The 19,352-nt window shown below is 41.3% G+C and overlaps 1 protein-coding gene across 1 annotated transcript in view; it reads left to right on the forward strand.

Moving 5' to 3' along the window:
* Positions 1-16,828, forward strand: part of nrxn3b (neurexin 3b) — a 319,873-nt gene extending 303,045 nt beyond the window's left edge. The window contains exons 21-22 of the mRNA XM_078274783.1: positions 3,441-3,519; positions 15,176-16,828. Coding sequence (XP_078130909.1) covers positions 3,441-3,519; positions 15,176-16,164 — 1,068 coding nt within the window. The 3' untranslated portion in view covers positions 16,165-16,828. The remainder of the gene's footprint in view (positions 1-3,440; positions 3,520-15,175) is intronic.
* Positions 16,829-19,352: the final 2,524 nt, after the last annotated feature.

Consider the following 19,352-nt stretch of genomic DNA (forward strand, 5'->3'; position numbering starts at 1 on the left):
TACAGTCAGACAGTGCCCATGCAACATTAAAGGAAACTCATTCCTTGCTGCACAGATGTTGTGAACTGTTGCATGGCTACAGTAAGCTCTGATGATTATAGCAGTTATCCGCGTTTTTTTTTCTTCCTCCTTTGCACTGCACCGCACCGCAGGGGGAATACAGTATATAAAATAAATGAAGGCAAATACGGACTGATCTGACATGAGAAGAATCTCTACAACTTAAATATCTCATTAGAATGTTTCATGGTTTATTCAGCGGGTTTTTTTTCCTTTATGCATGAGAAATAGACATTACAAATTCACAACAGTGCTTTTAAGAAGACGTCTTAATATCTCTTACTGCGCACTTACTGTAACCATGTGTTGCTGCAGCCTTTACGTCAATCCGCGCGTTCACATGCACTTAAGTATCTAATTAAAGTATCTTTAATCCCCTACTTAGATTACAGAAACCCAGTTCCTTTTTACATATTGTTACTGTAACTGTAATCCCATTACGTATGCATTGAATGTGATTCAATTCAGATTTGACCCATGTTAGACTGGACATGTAAGAATTTCGGACCTAGTCAGATTGCCATTGCACCAGTTACCAAAAAATTGGCATGGGTGCTTAATCAGGAATAAAAGTTACATAATGACTAGCATGCATGAAAGTCTGGAAAAAAAGGGGCTTAATTGCAATATGCATAGGCTGTGGATGCATGTGCTGTGAAAGGTGAATCTCTATTGTTCCAAAAATATTTATGTAATTGAAAAATTAGCAAGCTTGCTGAAATGATAATAAAAGATCATCTATTCAGCAAAATTATGTATTTAAAACATGTGTAAGACTGTGCTAAGCTGCTGCATCTGTTACACTTTTAAGAATGAGGCGACGCTCACTCTGGGAATAACACATTTATTTCCTGTAGGAAATATGAAAACACAGTTCAGATCAGGAGCTGCAGCATGTACACTTAAACTGGTTCATCACGTACTGACTTCTACTTCGGCACTACTGGTTCATAGCATATACTTTCATAACTCTTACTCAATTACTATCAATAACAATACACTTCATAATACACAACTCAACTCATACACTAAACAAACATGCTACTCTTGGTACCATACTCACTATTGCTTCCACTGTTACTTTGTGTCAATACCCATGTTAAGTACCCAAATACATGTTTACTTACTCTTACAGGGACTACAGGTAAGTATTTAGCAAGTGACCGTAGATACTTTTTAGTGTCAAATTATTCTTTTTAACATACACACAGGTAAGTAATGTATAACTTGAAATGACATAAAAACATGAAAATAACAGTTCAGTAATACCACATTACTCCAGACTGAATACTCTTATATATTAATAACTTAATTATCTAACATAACTAATCTTTAACCCAAAGCCAGTTACTGTATTATTTTCACAAATATTTCACAATTTTACAATTAACGTTTTAAACACTGACTACCGCACACTGACTACCCAACATTCACTCGGTTCATCCCGTTTCACACCGTTTGTCCTCACTACTGTCTTAACCACATATGTCTCCAAACGTGTTTCACTCCTTACAGCTCACACAGAAAGGTAGTAGCTTGTGTTTAGCAACCGAAGTCATTACTATCGGCGTCCGCCATCTTAGACACACTCATAACACGGTCAAATTCAATGTCTCTTAATGTCACAGTTGTTAGCTAAAGCTCTAATAAAACAAACTACTGATGTCTATTACCCGGGTTCTGATTACAGTCAGCTTACCTGTAGGAAATATGAAAACACAGTTCAGATCAGGAGCTGTAGCATGTACTCTTAAACTGGTTCATCACGTACTGACTTCTACTTCGGCACTACTGGCGTCATCGATTGATACCCAGTCAAGTGTAAAGCTTAGAGCGCCCTCTGCTGGCGAAGCTGAGTTAAGCCAGACTAATATCACCCATTCAAAACACATTAATTCAAAATCCATTGTGGTATATTATAGACAATAGAGACAGTAGTTACCTCGTGTTTTTAGACTTTAGCTTCACTCAGTTCAAAATTTAGGGGGGGGGGGGGAGGAGGCAAATACTTAACACACAAATATTTAACACACAGTGCCACACATCCAAGGCAGTGAACATATTTGCTCTGCGCTGAGATGCTGTTGGCATCAGCTGCAGAGAAATGCTGCATGAATGGGCAAGAGAAAGGCAGTGTTTTCAATTGATGCTGGGTGATGGTGCGATGGTCTTGGCCTGAAATTGCTGGAACAGGCTTTGAAGTGGCTCGGGTTTTTCATCTCTCTCTTTCTCTGTGTCCCTGCCTCCCACATCTGACGCTATCATAATAATGAGCAATAACCCTCTTTCAGCAATAACTAAGAGTTTTACGCCTGTAATGTGGCTTCAATAAATAGTCATGTTTACCAAGGGGCCATATTTTACAGCAATTTGGTTTAGAGCCTCCCCTCTTGCTTCGTTTTGCCTCCTCATGCTGGAGTACAGTACATAATGTGGTGCATTATGCATACCAGCACAAACACGCATTAGCACATTACCAAATGTACTGATACAGAAAATGGCACAGTCCATCACGCATAATCACATCAGGCAGTAGGAATATGCTCTGAAAAATAATCCACTTTCTCACTGTGAGGTTTGGTCGACATATACATGTTGAACATCAGCATGTGTGTGTATGCATATGGTAGAGGCGTGCAGCTTTCTCTGGGCCCCGCTGAAAGCAGCAGCACAAGCATGGGGGCGCGTTTCATTAGTCTGTCAAACTCAATGATATTTAGAGCCCCACACCCTCGGCCAGGACTGGAAAACTCAATCAGCAGTCTGATTTCATAACCCTGCTCGGTGACAGGGCTTATTTTATCGCCCTGCTGATTCATTCTAATAAACGCTGGCTGCCCAGCGCACTGCCGCTGAAATACAACCCCCCCCCCCTTCTGTCCTCCATGGGTCAACCCGAAAGAAAGGGAAGAAGTGGGGGGAGGGCGGGATAAATCAGAATTGTGGGAACTGGAAGGTGCAGATAATCCATCGCTGCTTCGGGTGTAGCTAGCAAGTCTGCCGCCGTATCCCTCCCTCCTCCTGCACCCTTTAGCACAAATCAGAAGCCGGGACAGTGTTGATCTGCGAGGGCTTGGAGGGGCCATTGATTGTGGACGACAGAGGAGGAGAGAGGCGATAAATAATCGGAGGCAGAGTGCGCAGGGTGAAGGAAAACAATTATCTGCGGAGGTGGAAAGCACATAAAGTGAAGAATGATAAACACTGTGAAATATGATTGACTCAAAGTGATATATGGAAGCCGAAAGGACAGGCGGAGAGAGGCCTGTGTGTGCACAGATATCCTTGAATGGAATGGCTGCGTGCAAGTTGAGGACTCACTGTACTGCCCCGGGGCCTCACCACATCTTTCTGTGCATGTGTCTCTCTTTTCTCCGCAGACGACCGATGACATTGTTTCGTCGGCGGAGTGCTCCAGCGACGACGAGGACCTGGAAGAGTGCGACTCCGGACATGCAGGTGGGATGGGTGTGTCGAGTTGTGCTTGCTCTGAACCTGGTCTCTTTCTCCTTATCTTTCTTTGATTTGCTACCGAGGAGCCTCTCCTCTTAGCATCATGTCCCATGAGAGCTTCAAGTGTAACTTACTCTGAAAAGTAGCCACTGTGAGAAATACACACTAGTGTGAGGGGTTCTCAGCGTATATCTAAAGTTTATCGAACTCTTTGGAGATGGATGAAAGCAGTAAGAATCATGTTCTTGTATCCTTAGCATGCTCTCTGTAGGAAGTTAACTGTAACTGTAACAACAAAAAAGTAAATGCATACATCTTATAGTCTAGCTACTGTAGTCAAAACCTCATACCTTTCATCTCTGAAACAAGTTACACTTAGCTATGGGGCCACTGGTTGCAGACATGACGAAGCGTTGATACTAATTTTGTTCTCTCAGCATTCTGTCGAGAGCAAAACTTTACTCAACAAAGTACGAAATTAGTATCAAGCCCCATGTCGCCCGCACTGATGCTTCAAAATGTATCTGTCCTGTACTGGTTGATTTCCTCTTGCTGTGCGTGTGTGTGCGTCTCTCTTGACAGAGGATACATTTTGAGATTCTTTCGAGAACAAAGATGCTTTCAGCATAGATACTGTGATATGTAGCAGACTAACTGCAACAGAGCCTCTTCCTCCTATCTCTTTCCTTCTTCTTCTCGTTTGTACCTCTGTTTCCTTCGTCGGAGGCTTGCCTTACCTGAAACATTCTAATAGAGAACAGATATCCTCGAATTTCTGTGCGCATCGTCTCTCTTCCCTCCTCCCTTCACACACAAACACACACACACACACACACACACACACATATATACATACATACAGACACACTCATCACTTTGTGATTAGATCAAAGTGATAGCACATTCACTCAGTAGAGTTTGAAAATAAAATCAGAGCTGGAAATAAAACCGCAGATTCAAAAGGAGTGGTTATTTTGAGGCAACTTGGGTTTGGACGACTTTTGAACAAGCAACTGTCACTCACACTTGTGCTCAGGGGCAGCTGGCATATATCCTGATAGTACGGAGTAAACCAGGGGAGGGGGAGCTCCATCGAAACTGGCTCAGTATGAATAAAGCATCTTCCCTTAGGCACTCTGAAAATCATTAACAGCTCAGGCTATTTGATTGCTTCACTGTCCTTCAAAACACCATCACAGCAGACTAATTGATGGCATATTAATCAATAGTCTAAATACAGCTCATCTTAGCACCAAGCATATGTCCACTTTTCACTGCTGATAATAAGCCTAAATTGAAACAATGCATTGCCTTTTTACTTTGTTATCTCTGCTCGGAGGACAAGATAGTCAGTCATTTATTTATTTTTTGGAAATGAGGTCCTTCCGTGTACTTTAGTAGATATTCTGCTAATACTTTTTGCCATTTTCCTCCAATCTGAGAAAGGAACTCATTTACTTAAAAACCTTATCACGATGTAATAGCTCTTGTTTCCTTGAAGTTATGACCACATTTAGGTCCTCGCGCTTACGGCTTTTAATGCGAAGAGAAAGCCATTTTTTTCCTATTTAGGCTCTTCATCTATAAGCATGAGTTGCTCTCTTAAGTCCGAGATTATTGAAATTGAATGGACACATTTTTGCAGCTCGTGTGTAATGTTTTTTAAATGTTTTTAAAACCTCAAACCCAAGTATTCTCAAAAGTGGAAGTGCAACAAAGCGCAGTGTAAGAAGTTTTTACTAAAGAGAACATGGTACCCTCCCCTCATATAGTGGCAACATACGTAGTCATACACACTCATACATACTGTACATTTCACCATGTTGACACAGAAATTCATATCCTCATTCCTTGCCCCGCTTCCAGTCGTATGAACAGTTGCATGACATGATGTTGGTTTTCTTTTCCGTTGCATTTTGTTTGGTTTTTCTCCTGTGATGCACATATGAACATCTCTCTTCTGTATCGATTTGGACCCAGCTGTTGGGTTGCTTTTTTGTTTTTTGGCTTTACTTTGGGGGCCAGGGCGGTTTGACTGGGGTGATTTTACTTTCTTGTTTTGTTGTGGTTGGTTTTTTCTTTTTTTTCTTTGGCGTCCTCCTCATCATCCGTCGTCCATCCTCCAAGCAAGGATAGAGCCACTCCTCCCGTTTTTTGCCTCATCTTGTGCCGCATGAATTTTTGGTGGTTGGAAAATTCAAAGTTCCCTTCCTCATCAAGTTTGTGTTTATTTTTGTTGTGCCATATGGCTTCTAAAGAACCCCCCCCCCCCCCATTTTCGATACAACATAGGGAAATGAACGGCAACAAAATCTTTTCTTGCCATCATCCTTTTTTTGGCCTTGTGCAGGCAACCCCATTCTGTCTCAAGAAAGTTGTGTGTGAAAGAATGACTCCCTGTCTCCCCTCCCGAGCGTTAACCCCCCCGTCCATCCCGACTCACCCACCTTCTTTCTTTTAGCCTTTCTGCATATACATGTCTGTTTGAATGCAGATGGCATAAAAAGACTTTTATTGCCACAAAGTATATCTGTTTTTCTATTCTATCTGTTGCTCCAAGTAGAAGGCATTTGTGGCATGCACACTGTACTGGACTGTACTGCAGCTCTCTAGACTAACTTATAATCCCCCCCACCCACCCACCCACCCACTACCCTGCTTCTGCATGGATATGATTGGCATCCATTTTGTGTACTGCTTCTTCTCCACTCATAAGTCTCAGGCTAACCCCCAGCTGGCTTCCACTACGTGTGTGTGTGTGTGTGTGTGTGTGTGTGTGTGTGTGTGTGTGTGTGTGTGTGTGTTCGGAGCTACAGCGGTGGTCCCGCACCGCTGCTGTTCCCCGCCACTGCTCCTCCCTTGGAGGCGTGTTGTGTTTGTGCTTGCGCCTGCTGTCTCTGTCAGTGCTCCGTCTGTGTCTGCCAAACAGCTTGTCTTGTCTGCTGTGCGTGGTCGTCTTGTGATTGTGTTGTCTGTGTGTTTTAATAAAACTGTTAAACCTTACCTGTTCCCTTTATCCCACACGAGTTCCACAAGAGGGCAAATAAGGAGTGTGCAGTGAGACAATTGTCTGAGTAAGAACCCTGAACACGTTGACATCACTACAAGTATCACGATATGCAGGAATTCAGGAGCTAGTAAAAACTACTACCCGGAAATCACTGATGAGAAAATAAGCAGTGCTCAGTTTAGAGAAGAGCAAACACCAAGTCAATTTTTGATTTAATTTCACAGTGATTAACAGAGTTGCAGCTTGTCATTACCGTGTAATTGCAGCAATTTTTGTGATTAATATGTAATTATATTTTAGTAATTGATGCAAAAGATTCTCCTTAATCCACAAGTGATTTCTGTGCCTACAAGTTGCTATATATCCTGTAGTTTCAATTTAGACTCATAACAAGCTTATGTAAAAAGTCCAACTTGTACTAATGCTAACAATGCATAAATACAGAGTGACAGAGCAGATATTTTGACTTGTCTTAGCGGCAAAAACCCAGATGATGGCTTTTCTCTATATACTCTTGTTGTGCTGGCAATTCAATGTGCCATGAGAAAGGTATATTGCTGTGGCTCCACTGTACCAGTGCCAGTAATATGTACGTAAACAAGAAGTGACATTATATAGATTGTTCTAAAATTACCCATAAAAACAGTTTCTAATCCGCCACTTCTATGTTTAAGGTTAGGTTAAATTTAGACAACTATAGCCACTTGGTTAAAGTTGTTCTAATCCAGTACCTGAAATGGGCCAGTAGTCACCAGTACTGAGTAAGGGCACTTCTGAATTTTGTCCACATAAGTACTCTTACTTCTAATTGTTGTTGTTGTTGTTGTAACCAAGCAATTATATGTAAAATCCGACATTTAGCACCCTCATATAGCCCGAATCGAATGATCTTTTGTTTCATAACGGCATTTTCAGACACTGCGACAATTGTGAACTGTGAGATTAGCAGTCGAATCAGGGTCCTTAGATCGAAATCGTCAAAGTCTATTTGGGGTCCCACTTTTTATTTTATGATAATAATAATAATGGATCAAATGACAGTAGTGTGAGTATAACATGAAGGGAGTTGCTCATAGTGACTAACTCACAGAGACTTAGAATCCAACTGTGCAGTTCCTTTTAGCTGTATGGAGCGTTTTAGCCTTTTTTAGCTCATGTTTTTGGATTTTTGGCTAGTAACTTTAGCTTCACTCTGATCAGTGTAGTTTCCGGAAACAGTTTGCAGTTTACAGTTTTTTTTTAATAATAATATGTCAATGTTTACAACATGTTGAACTGCCTCCAAATGGCCAAAACATCAGGTTTAGCGATAGGGGAAGGTCGCCATCATTGTTAAAGGAAACTACCGTTGGAGGTTAGGACACAGACTCATGTGAATGGGCGTATGCTTTGTGCACCCCTCATTGCCATTACTTTTTGCTGCACTATAAGAATGTTACTATCGAGCATAGACATACAGGTGCGTCAATGTGTTTAAACAAACGACACAACGCTGTCATTTTTCTAGGGAGGACAGCCTCCTACAAATCTCTGCAAACAACTGTTGCAGTCATATGTGACAGTCAAATGGATTGTAAAAAGATTGTGTATTTAATAAAAGGGCCATAAATGGTCCTGCATGCGCCATTACCCTATCAGCCTTTGATGAAGTGGAGCACAGATCAAACAGGTCTAACATATTTATAGATCTCTCCTCATCTCGTTGGCCTTGGTGGGTAACGTGGAGAGTCTGTGGCTCAAATGAATGTTAGACAGGAAGCATGGATGTTACGTTGTGTGACTTCTTCATTGCTGTATATTAAGAGCCCCGACACATGTTGGGGTACAGAATGAAGTATGATAGATAGATAGGATGGATCACTGAGTTTCCTCGTGGCTTCAGCGATGGCTTCCGTCAAGCCCCATCGGGCCGGCTGTCACTTCAACACAGGCCTCAGATCAGTTTAAAGGTTATTCAGCTGACACATATCCGCAGAGGTGCAGCCTAACGGCTGTACAGCAAATCGACCGGCTGACAGAGAGCGAGTCGCCACGCCTGCTGGAGATGCCAATTCAATATGCCGGACTGCGCCCAGCCACATGATGACAGGTTAAGAGCTATCTGCCATGCACCGTGGCTTCAGGATGCTCCTCCTCCAGCTGGAGGTAGTTCATGCATCCTCATGGGGCAGACCTCTCCGCTTGCTGAAGTTGTAAACGGAACAGCGTTTAACTTTTTAAGGATGGAAATGAATTCTCCATCAGTGAGAAATTAGACCTCTCTTGGCAGGGATGTGTACAGGCAAGATAAGATAATTTCATGGCAGGGTAAAGTGCTAAGCTTCTACATGTTTCTAGAAAGCTCAGCCATTGCACAGGGCACCAATATAATCCCTGGCATGTCCCTTTAAGTGTGTCCGTGCTGAGAATCTGTGTTTTGCTGGCTCTCTGGTAATCAGCTTCCTACCTGTGGTGGGTAGAGGTGAATGAATCTGCTACAGCAGGTGTCTGGGCACAATGTGCGCAGCCACAATGAGATTTCAGGGCCCCAAACCACTGACTCGCCCACAATTTGCAGCGTCGAAATCCCATTGACTCACTTCATCCAGGGTTGGTGCTGGTGCACCGGCTTTCCGCTTTTATGGTGTGGCGTCGTCAAATCCCTGACATACCGCCGGGATTCATCTCCATTCGGAAGCCTCAGCAAACTCTGGACGGACACGGGGGATCAGGCCAGGGGAGGAAGAGAGGGAGTGGAGGGAAGTAATGAGAAAGTGCTGCTCTGAGATTTCTGCATCTGTAGTCTCCAAGCTGCTGAGGTAGTCAGTCAATCAGCCATTTAGATATAACTATATTTATTAATTCCTCTTCAAAAGCCAGCACAGGCATGCGGCAGATAGCCTCTTTATTTATTTTTTACAGGAAATTATGAAAAGCAAAATGCATGGAAAATTGTGTTTTGTTTCATGCTCTCGTTTTTGTGGTTAAAAAAAAGATAGCGTCAGTTTTTCTCATTCATGCAAAGGCTAGTCAGTAGGCACTGGCGCAAAGAAACACGTATTAATCGTAAGTCCTGACTTCCTTTAGCTTAAAAATATAGATAACAGAGAATCTGGTTGTAGGTCTAGCGGAGTGGAGAATTATTTGTCAGGGAGGCAGTAGGCTTAGAATAAAATCCCATCCATCTCGACAAGTGCGGAAAAACAAACGCAGTCTGGTTAAGCAAACCCATTAGAAAGCGCTGTGTTTGTCTGCCTCAGAAAACCAGCAAGATGTACAACGCTTGTGCAAGAGCTTACACAGGATTAAAGTGTTTACCAAAACATCAAGGTCCTCTGCACTGACTTTAATGGAGACCCTTTACTGCAGCGATTCTCCTCCCATCCAAGTGTTTTGTTGACAGAGCACAAAGCTAACAGATGCTGAAAGCTAGAGTGAAAGGACGCAAACAAGGCCAAGACAGCAAGGGCAGAGTTGGATAAATAAAGCCTTGGATGAAATCACTTACGCTGGGCTGGTATTGTTTACTTAACAAGGTGAGGAGTTAGTGGAATAATATCACAGTTATGCAACATGAGCAGTCGCTGTTAGCTGAGACACACTACAGTCATACAGTAGAAAGCTACGCTATATTAGGTCAGACATTAGTGCATGGAACCACAAGCAGGAAATTCACATTTTAGACGTCAGTTTATTAGTTTATTATAAGGATCTCCATTAGCTGATGCCTAGACCAGTGGTTCCCAACCTTTTTTCCTTGGCACCCCCCCACTTATGTCTAAGAAAAGCTGAGCCCCCCCTCCGAAACCAAAGTTGAGGTAACTCTCGAGATAGAGCCTTTCTTTTTTGATACAGAGGAGTTATCAGCACTTTTACGTTTCTCCGCTATGTTTCATTCATAAAATAGTGATGCCGTGGCGGCAGGAAAAACGAGGATGATAGCAGCTAGCAGCTGACCTGATGACAGCAAGGGTCACAGGTTAAGAGGTCCCGGGGGTTTGGCCTACTAAGTAGCCTGCCTACAATTTTAAGCGAGAACAAAAATATATAGTTTTTATACAGACTTTTGTATACATTATATATTCTAGTGTATTATGATAATTTGTTTAACATGTGCAAATATTTTTTTTTTTTTACCTCAACCTCAAACCAGATAAAGACTTGCGCACCCCCTGTGGTCTTTGCCGCCGCCCCGAGGGGTCCCAGGTTGGGAACCACTGGCCTAGACGACCAGCTTGTCTTCCTGGGGTCCAAAACAATATTAAATTAGACAATTTGAAAACGTTTTATAACACATACAGGAAAAGAAAAGAAACATAACACACTCTCACAATTATAAAACAAAATAACAAGGAAACAACCAGAAAATCTCAAGAGAAAAAAAAATGAAAATGACAAACTAAATGACATTACATTATATCAACAACATGACAGATGGGTTTAGAGTTAAAGGGGAACTATGCTTTTTTTTTTTTTTGTAAATTTATCTTAACTGAACAGCTTCAGAGTCATTGGAATGGTTATATGACTTTTTTCAAGTTGAATGGTGGTCGTCTCGCTTCCCCCTAGCGCCTGTGAGCGGAAAAACCACCCTTGCAACTTTTGGCCGGCAAGCCTCAGCGTCAGGAAATATCGTGTGATATCAGGTCTAGCGATGTAACGAATTTGCTTCACGGCACTGCACACATACGCCCATTCAGGAACCAGCTAACAAGGTAGCGATGGAGTTTTTCACACTATCGTCATGGCTGAGCCGGCAAAAAAGAAGCACAAAGCTAGGAAAGCATTGTCAGAGGAACAGAGAAAGAGGAAACGGCAGACTGACAACATAGGAGCTGCCAAATATCTATTCCGAAGCTGTAGGGGGAGCTCTATAGAGAAACCTGCCAGCAAAAAGGGAGAAAACAGTGAAGAAATGGCCAAAACTGCATAGCACCCCTTTAGCTAGCTAGCTCACAAAGAGAAAGCAGGAGAATGGAAATTCATTAGAATAAAACAAAATAAGATATAAAACCTCAAGATAAACATTTAAGGGATGTTGAGATTTAGGTATCTCTATAAAACTTTGCTATCCTTTGATAAATCGTATATATTACTTGGGAGATTACGCTTACCTTTTTCAGGTCATTGGATTTGTGTTGATAATACAGTCAATACAGTGTGACAGTTGCCATATTTCTTCAATAATACCTAACTCAAAGTTTTGCGTGATAAATGAGGTTTCTGAAACAAAAACCTGATACCTGAAGACAAATGTGCCTCTCCCGTCTCCTTCAAGTCACCAGAGGCCCAAAAAAAGCCGCCACCCTGTGCCCTCTTGTGGAACTCCTTCCCAACACAGTGTTTATCTGTCAAACTAAGGCTGTTGGTTATGCACATAACGCAAAGCATCTAAACATTTAACAAAAAAGTAGCTCATTAATTATCTACTCTACTTTCCCCTCTTGATTAATAGCAAATGCGCTGGGCCTAATTGCCAAATAATGTTGGTTATATATCACCCATGGTGCACCTGATTCCCCTGTTAACTGCTGATGAATGACATATCCCACAGCCCTTGGTGGCAGTGACGTTTTTACTGACCCCCTTTCTTAAGCCCCTCCCCCTACCTGTCCCATGGCTTGCTGTATTGTTATTGTATATTACTCTCCCTAAATGCAACTTACTTAAGCATGCATTAACCCAACTTCTTATAGTGGAACTAAAATCCAGAATAAAACCATGTCTGATTGACCTCTCTTTCTCTGACGTACATCCAGATTGCACGCCCTGTCCTGTGTTTTAAAATACTAACAAGAGAAATGTATTAGTAACTAATAATAAAATCTTTATTATTAGTTAAGCGAAGGTGGTGACACTTTGCCTATAAACTGTCCCCCTCCTATTTGTCTGCCTCAGTGTGTGCTTTCTGGTTGTTCATCTTTGATAGTGTGAAAATTGTAATGCCTTTCTTTCTTGCTTGCTAATTTGTTTTGTCTTTTTGTACATATATGTTCAAACACATATATGTGTATCTATGTTTCTTTTCTGAAAATGTTAAAATTTTAACTATCTGATAATTTGCTAAGAATCACTATTATTGACAATGTTTTGATGATTTCTTCCCTAATTAGAATGAAACTTCCTCTTTTCTCTATGACTTAATTACTATTCCTTAAACAACAGGAGTTTTTTGTTTTTTTTCCAAAGATTGGGTATCAAAAATCAAAACCACGCAGCTGGATTGGGATTTCAAAATTCATGTCCTCCATAGAGAAAAAAGAGAAGACACCTCCAAAGTCGACCCTCACCACTATCTGTGAAAAGTGTTCCAAACTGTTTCTATGCTGATCTTTAATATTTTCCTGTTAGCTGTTAGCTATCTCTGATTGAAATTTGGATCTAATCAATGAATGAGTCGATTTAATTTTGTGCATGGCAAAGAAGTTGCAGCTTAGGGTTTGTAAAACTGTCAGTGTTGAGAGTGCTGTTCTCTTTTGTAGATGGGCATGTATATGCTCATTGTTTGTATATCCCCATCCCTTCCTTACAGCCAAAAGCTCTAATGCCGCCCGACCGCTTCGTGCCGCCTTTACATGGACATGGCAACTGATGTACACGTTCACCCCCATCTATGTCATTTCCTTCCTAGTATGTTCATAGGTCCCACCCCCGTCTCACACTCCCTCCTCCCAAACCCTTTACGTAGAGATTCTAAGATATGTACAGTCATCCATTTGTTCATTAATGAAGTTAAAGTCAAGCAAAAAAGAAAAAGAGTCGTCTAATCAGGCTGTAGATATTTACGGAGAGACTTATCTATCGAAGCAAGAATTATAGATATACAGTTTTCTTTTTATACAAAAATTAAATGACTATCTAAAGAACAAAAAAAAAAAAAAAAAGATATCCTGAACAGAATGGTGAAGATTATTTTTCATGTCATGATGTGTGGATGTATGTGTTGTTGCCTCCCTGTGCCATCCTGTCTAAAAAGAGAAATATATACTAATTAATCAGAAACTGCTAAAAAAAGAAACTAACCTAACTTGTCCAAAGGCATTCTTACACAACTTTCTTTTGTAAATTTTTTTTTTTCTTCCTGCCAAAATCATGCGGGCAATTTGTTGACGTAAGTTGACAAAACTGATGGTATGCTTTCTTACTTTTTTTTTTTTGGGTTTTTTTGTAGGCTTTTATGATTTTCCGAGCTGACTTTGTTTTTCCTACTTACTTACTACTAATCCCTTTCTGGATAGCTCTATCTGTGGCTTTACTTTGTGAATGTTTTCTTTCCAATGTTTGCTCTAACTCTGAACTGTTTTTGTAATGCCTTAATTATTATTACTATTATTATTACTATTATTATTATTTTGGTTTCCTTCATTTCTGTTGTGTTCTTTTCTTTCTTGTTCCAAAAGGTTTGCATCTCTTTATAGTGCCCTGTTTGTGAGACTTTGCAATGTACAAACAAGCCACTTTGGCAAGAGGATAAGCAGCTTCAATAAACATCTGAATGTTTCAAAGTCTTTGTAGTCGTCGAACAACAGGTTTAACCAATAAAGCATGTGGTATCAAGTGTTCCCAAATGGATTTATTAGAAGGGAGTAGATGTGGCAAATGTTTTTTAAGCACCTAGGTCCGTAAGTATTGTGAATAAGAAAGTAGCATTGCGCTAAAACGGAGAAGACAAGCTGTAACCATCGAGTTTCTCCCACCCGAAAAGTACAAATCAGGAAACATTCAGGTGTGATTGAACTGCCCGGTAACTTTGTGCCATCGTGGTAACTGTAGGAGTCAAAAGGCAAGAGGCTAGGGCAAAGAGGGGAGTCCACTTATGCTGTTCCCTCTATTCTTCATCACCTGTAAGTGGTGACTTTTGCAGGGACAGTTTCTTAATATTTATTCACCCGTGTAGGCCAACGGGATTAAAAAAGCGCCTCTCTCAGCAGCAATACGAAACACCTTACAAACCGTTTCTCATTTCAGACGTAGTTAACTTGCTTTCAGGCCCACTGGTTTGCACTTCGAATTGCAAACAAATGCTAATACCCTCTGCTTCTTTTTATCCACAGAGTGCATCTTTTGGTGCTCAGTTTTTGAACGGACTAAAAAGGATTTACACTCAAAGATAAATTAATCAAGCCTCCTAAAAGCCTGAAGTTGTCTTTCATGTGGATAAATATGCAGCGTTATCTCAGAGAACTAAATATAGGGCCACAATTTGTGTGGCATCCCACATAATTCACACTTTTATTATACAGGAAGTAATGAATATACATCCATATAGAACATATGGTAACCGTGACCGTATAGCACAGTATAATATAGTCCTCATAGACCATACTGCTATCTGAGAACACACAGGATATGTAGGAGGTAGTATGTGGAGTCAGTTTAATGTGGCTCACCCTTGCATCCCTCAAAGCCTTTTGATGCAACGTACACTTTATTTATGGCTGTTGTTTTATTTCAGTTTGGGTCTTGTTTGGTTCTGAGTTTCATTGTTTTTGCACTGGTACCGTATTTTCCGTTCTTTCTTTCTTTGTTTATCTTCAGTTGATTGTCTCCCTATGTTGAGCTTTGCTTTATACGTTCTTTGGTTACCGTTTCTTTTGGTGTTTGGCTGTTTCTTGCTGCGCTGATGGAAGACTTTCTGCCCTCTGACTGCCGTTTTTGTTTCTCTCTTTCCAGGAGGGGAGCTAGTCATCCCCGTGCTAGTCGAGGACCCCATAGACATCCCTTCTGTATCCACCCGTTCTCCCTTCATCCCCCTCCCCCCAACCCTCCACCCCGTCCTCACCATTATTGAGACCACCAAAGAATCCTTGGCCATGGCCACTGAGGCGGGGGTACCTTGCTTGTCGGACCGAGGCAGCGATGATTGTGATGATGGTGATGGTGGTGATGATGGTGATGATGATGATGATGATGATGGCATGGTGATTTCGGGGTTTGGCTCTGGCGAAGCTTTCGACTCTAGCCTGCCCCCTACTGACGATGAAGATTTTTACACCACCTTCTCCCTGGTAACAGATAAGATCTTGACCACATCGGCTTATGAAGGCGGCTACAAAGCCCTCGCGCCCAAGTGGGAGGCCAAGGACTTGAGGCCTAGCAAAGCCTCTGAGGCAGGTAGGACTACACCCACCTCGCCTTTGCCCGACCCCCGGGGCACGCCGGCGGCGGCGGTCCCCTCAGACACGCCACCCAAGCTGCCCGCCGGGAAAATGAACAACCGCGAGGTAAAACCCCCGCAGCCGGACATAGTCCTGCTGCCCCTGCCCACGTCCATCGATCTGGACGGCACCAAGCCACGGGGCCCGTTCATCACCTCGCCCATGCTGCGCACGGTGCCCGCCGCCTTGCCCACCGTGCCCGGCGTGGTGCGGCGCGTGCCCCCGGGGGCCTCAGAGGTGATCCGGGAATCCAGCAGTACCACGGGCATGGTGGTGGGCATTGTCTCAGCCGCCGCCCTGTGCATCCTCATCCTCCTCTACGCCATGTACAAGTACAGGAACAGGGACGAGGGTTCCTACCAGGTGGACGAGACGCGCAACTACATCAGCAACTCGGCGCAAACTAATGGCGCTGTGGTGAAGGATAAAGCACCCAGCGGCAGCGCCAAAGGCAGCGCAGGTAGCAAGAGACCGAAAGACAAGGACAAGGAGTATTATGTATAGAAATCAGAAGTCATTTCCCAACACATAGAAAAATAAACTGTATGGAACACAGTTATAAACATTTTGACAGTACCATATTGGCAACTGTGATTTAAAAAAAAAAGAAAAAAAAAAAGGATAAAATCTCTTGAACTCAAGACTTAGTGAGTCACTGAAACATTTACAAAATAACTTTGGCTTATGGAATCACACTTACTATTGTAAGCATTACAGAGAGACAATGCAGTACAATTTCACCGGGACTCAACGTGGATCTTTTGAAGGAGTCCCTGCTGGAGACATTTGGCAGTGTGAATAACATCACTCTTAACATCCACGCGCCCCTAAGTGACTGTCAAGAGGTGTGTGATCCTGGGAGTTCTAACAACCTTGTCCATTGTAACCCTGTAAAATACGATCACTGTCATTCTGGCCATTCTGAGCATGCATGTGAGGTGTATGTGACGTGGTGCTGGCATCTGTGTAAGTGAGGGACCTCAAGAAACTATGATTGTCGGGAAAGTTGGAAGTCAAAACCTGATTTTGCATTACAAACGGTTTCATTAAATGTAGCTTTCATCGATGCGATATGAGCTAAAGTATATGTGTACTTAAAGCTGTCTTTTTATTTAAATTTTTTTTTATTCATTGATTAAGTAATGTATTTATTTATTTATTTATTGAATTTAGGTCCTTGAAGGATGATGTCCAGTCAGGGTTGACTAGGCAGTGCTCAGTGACCACTCAGCAGGATGTGATACAGTAATGTATCTCAATATTTCTCTCTCCCTCCCTTACGTCTCAGCTAAGGATTGGACTGCTATGCATGGCAACCAAATTCTAGATAGTGTTCAAGCGTGAAAGAGTGGATCCACCAGGCAAAATGCACATAATAATATTACTTCTCTGAAGTTAATTTGTCTTTTCTTTCATTTCATTTTTTCAAAACATTTCCTGAAATGATATGGCAAAATGCATTGTCATAATTTGAGTCCGGCGGAGATTTAATTTGTCACAATGTTAAGAGGATAAAAATCTCTTGAACTCAAGACTTAGTGAGTCACTGAAACATTTACAAAATAACTTTGGCTTATGGAATCACACTTACTATTGTAAGCATTACAGAGAGACAATGCAGTACAATTTCACCGGGACTCAACGTGGATCTTTTGAAGGAGTCCCTGCTGGAGACATTTGGCAGTGTGAATAACATCACTCTTAACATCCACGCGCCCCTAAGTGACTGTCAAGAGGTGTGTGATCCTGGGAGTTCTAACAACCTTGTCCATTGTAACCCTGTAAAATACGATCACTGTCATTCTGGCCATTCTGAGCATGCATGTGAGGTGTATGTGACGTGGTGCTGGCATCTGTGTAAGTGAGGGACCTCAAGAAACTATGATTGTCGGGAAAGTTGGAAGTCAAAACCTGATTTCGCATTACAAACGGTTTCATTAAATGTAGCTTTCATCGATGCGATATGAGCTAAAGTATATGTGTACTTAAAGCTGTCTTTTTATTTAAATTTTTTTTTTATTCATTGATTAAGTAATGTATTTATTTATTTATTTATTGAATTTAGGTCCTTGAAGGATGATGTCCAGTCAGGGTTGACTAGGCAGTGCTCAGTGACCGCTCAGCAGGATGTGATACAGTAATGTATCTCAATATTTCTCTCTCCCTCCCTTACGTCTCAGCTAAGGATTGGACTGCTATGCATGGCAACCAAATTCTAGATAGTGTTCAAGCGTGAAAGAGTGGATCCACCAGGCAAAATGCACATAATAATATTACTTCTCTGAATTTTAAATCTCTTATAGAATTTGTCTTTTCTTTCATTTCATTTTTTCAAAACATTTCCTGAAATGATATGGCAAAATGCATTGTCATAATTTGAGTCCGGCGGAGATTTAATTTGTCACAATGTTAAAAAGATGAAAAAAAAATCCAGGCTTAAGACTCACTCCAGTGTGAACAAGTGTGATTCTATCTGTTTTCACAGACGACTGTGTCAAAAACAGCAAATATGTTTACATATTTTATTACATTATAGCCGTTGTGCTTTGCAGGTCAATATTGTACAGAAATTCAAGTTTCTGTTGATTTGTAAAAAAGAAAATAATTTTCTTGTATAGACAGACCATTTGATTTGATTTTACTGCTGTAGCAACATGATCATTTTTATTCCTTTGCCAGGAGCGCCTGGAGATAAAAAACAAAAAAAAACGATGTGCACAGAAACATTTGTTTTGGCTGAGAGCAAATGTTGTTAGATTAGACGTCTAGTCTCTGGATGGTGTTTCTCTTCAGTCGCATGAATATTTGACCTTTGGAAGCTGTCAATCAAATAGAAAACATCTCCCTCATATCTTGTATTAGGGACTCCTCCTTATTCTGAAATTACTTTTATCATGTTATTTATTTTTTTATTGGAAATTTAAAAAACAGAACGAGAATAAAGAGAGATTATGATGGATTTGGAAATCTATTGCTAGCACCTTACTGACTTACAGGTGTTTTATTTTTGTTTCTTCCTATTTATTTATTTTTTAAACTCTGACGTCATTGTTCTTGTCTGCTCAACTCGTCTTCTTTTTGCTTTTTTTTCTGTTTACTGTGTAGCCTAATTTCATGTCTCATTTTTTATGACATTCTCTTCCAGCAATATGTTGTTTTTTATGTCATTATTTATTGCTGAAGTTATTTGTTCTCATTTCCATGCAAACTTAGTCGGTGTGTATGTTCCCTTTGATTTTTTGTGTTGGTACTTGGCTTTTTCAACCAGTTAATTATTATTGTCTTATGCTCCTTTGACTCGAAACAATTCCCAGAAATAAAAAAAAATGTTGTTCCCAAAGCTTTTTGGATGTTAGACTGCGGGTGGCTGTCACGCACTCACCCATGTTGTGGTGTAAAGGTAGGAGAAGACACAGCGAGGAGATGGAGATAGATGCCATCTACGCCGAAGACTATTCACCGAACCACAATTTCTCATCCACTTGCTATTGCTTCAGTGATTTCATTTTATACCACAAAGTGGTATCATTTCCATTCAAATGAAGTCCAGAGCAGAACAGCTCAACACTATCATTTACCTATAGATGATTATGCTAATTCATACACTGTTCATCGATGCAACAAGAGAAAAAAGGACGGGTGGAGAAAACGGTTATTAGAGGGTCCAGGGTCTTCACAACATCAGAGGAATG

Source organism: Sander vitreus, chromosome 18 (assembly GCF_031162955.1).
Source record: "Sander vitreus isolate 19-12246 chromosome 18, sanVit1, whole genome shotgun sequence".
Lineage (NCBI taxonomy): Eukaryota > Metazoa > Chordata > Actinopteri > Perciformes > Percidae > Sander > Sander vitreus.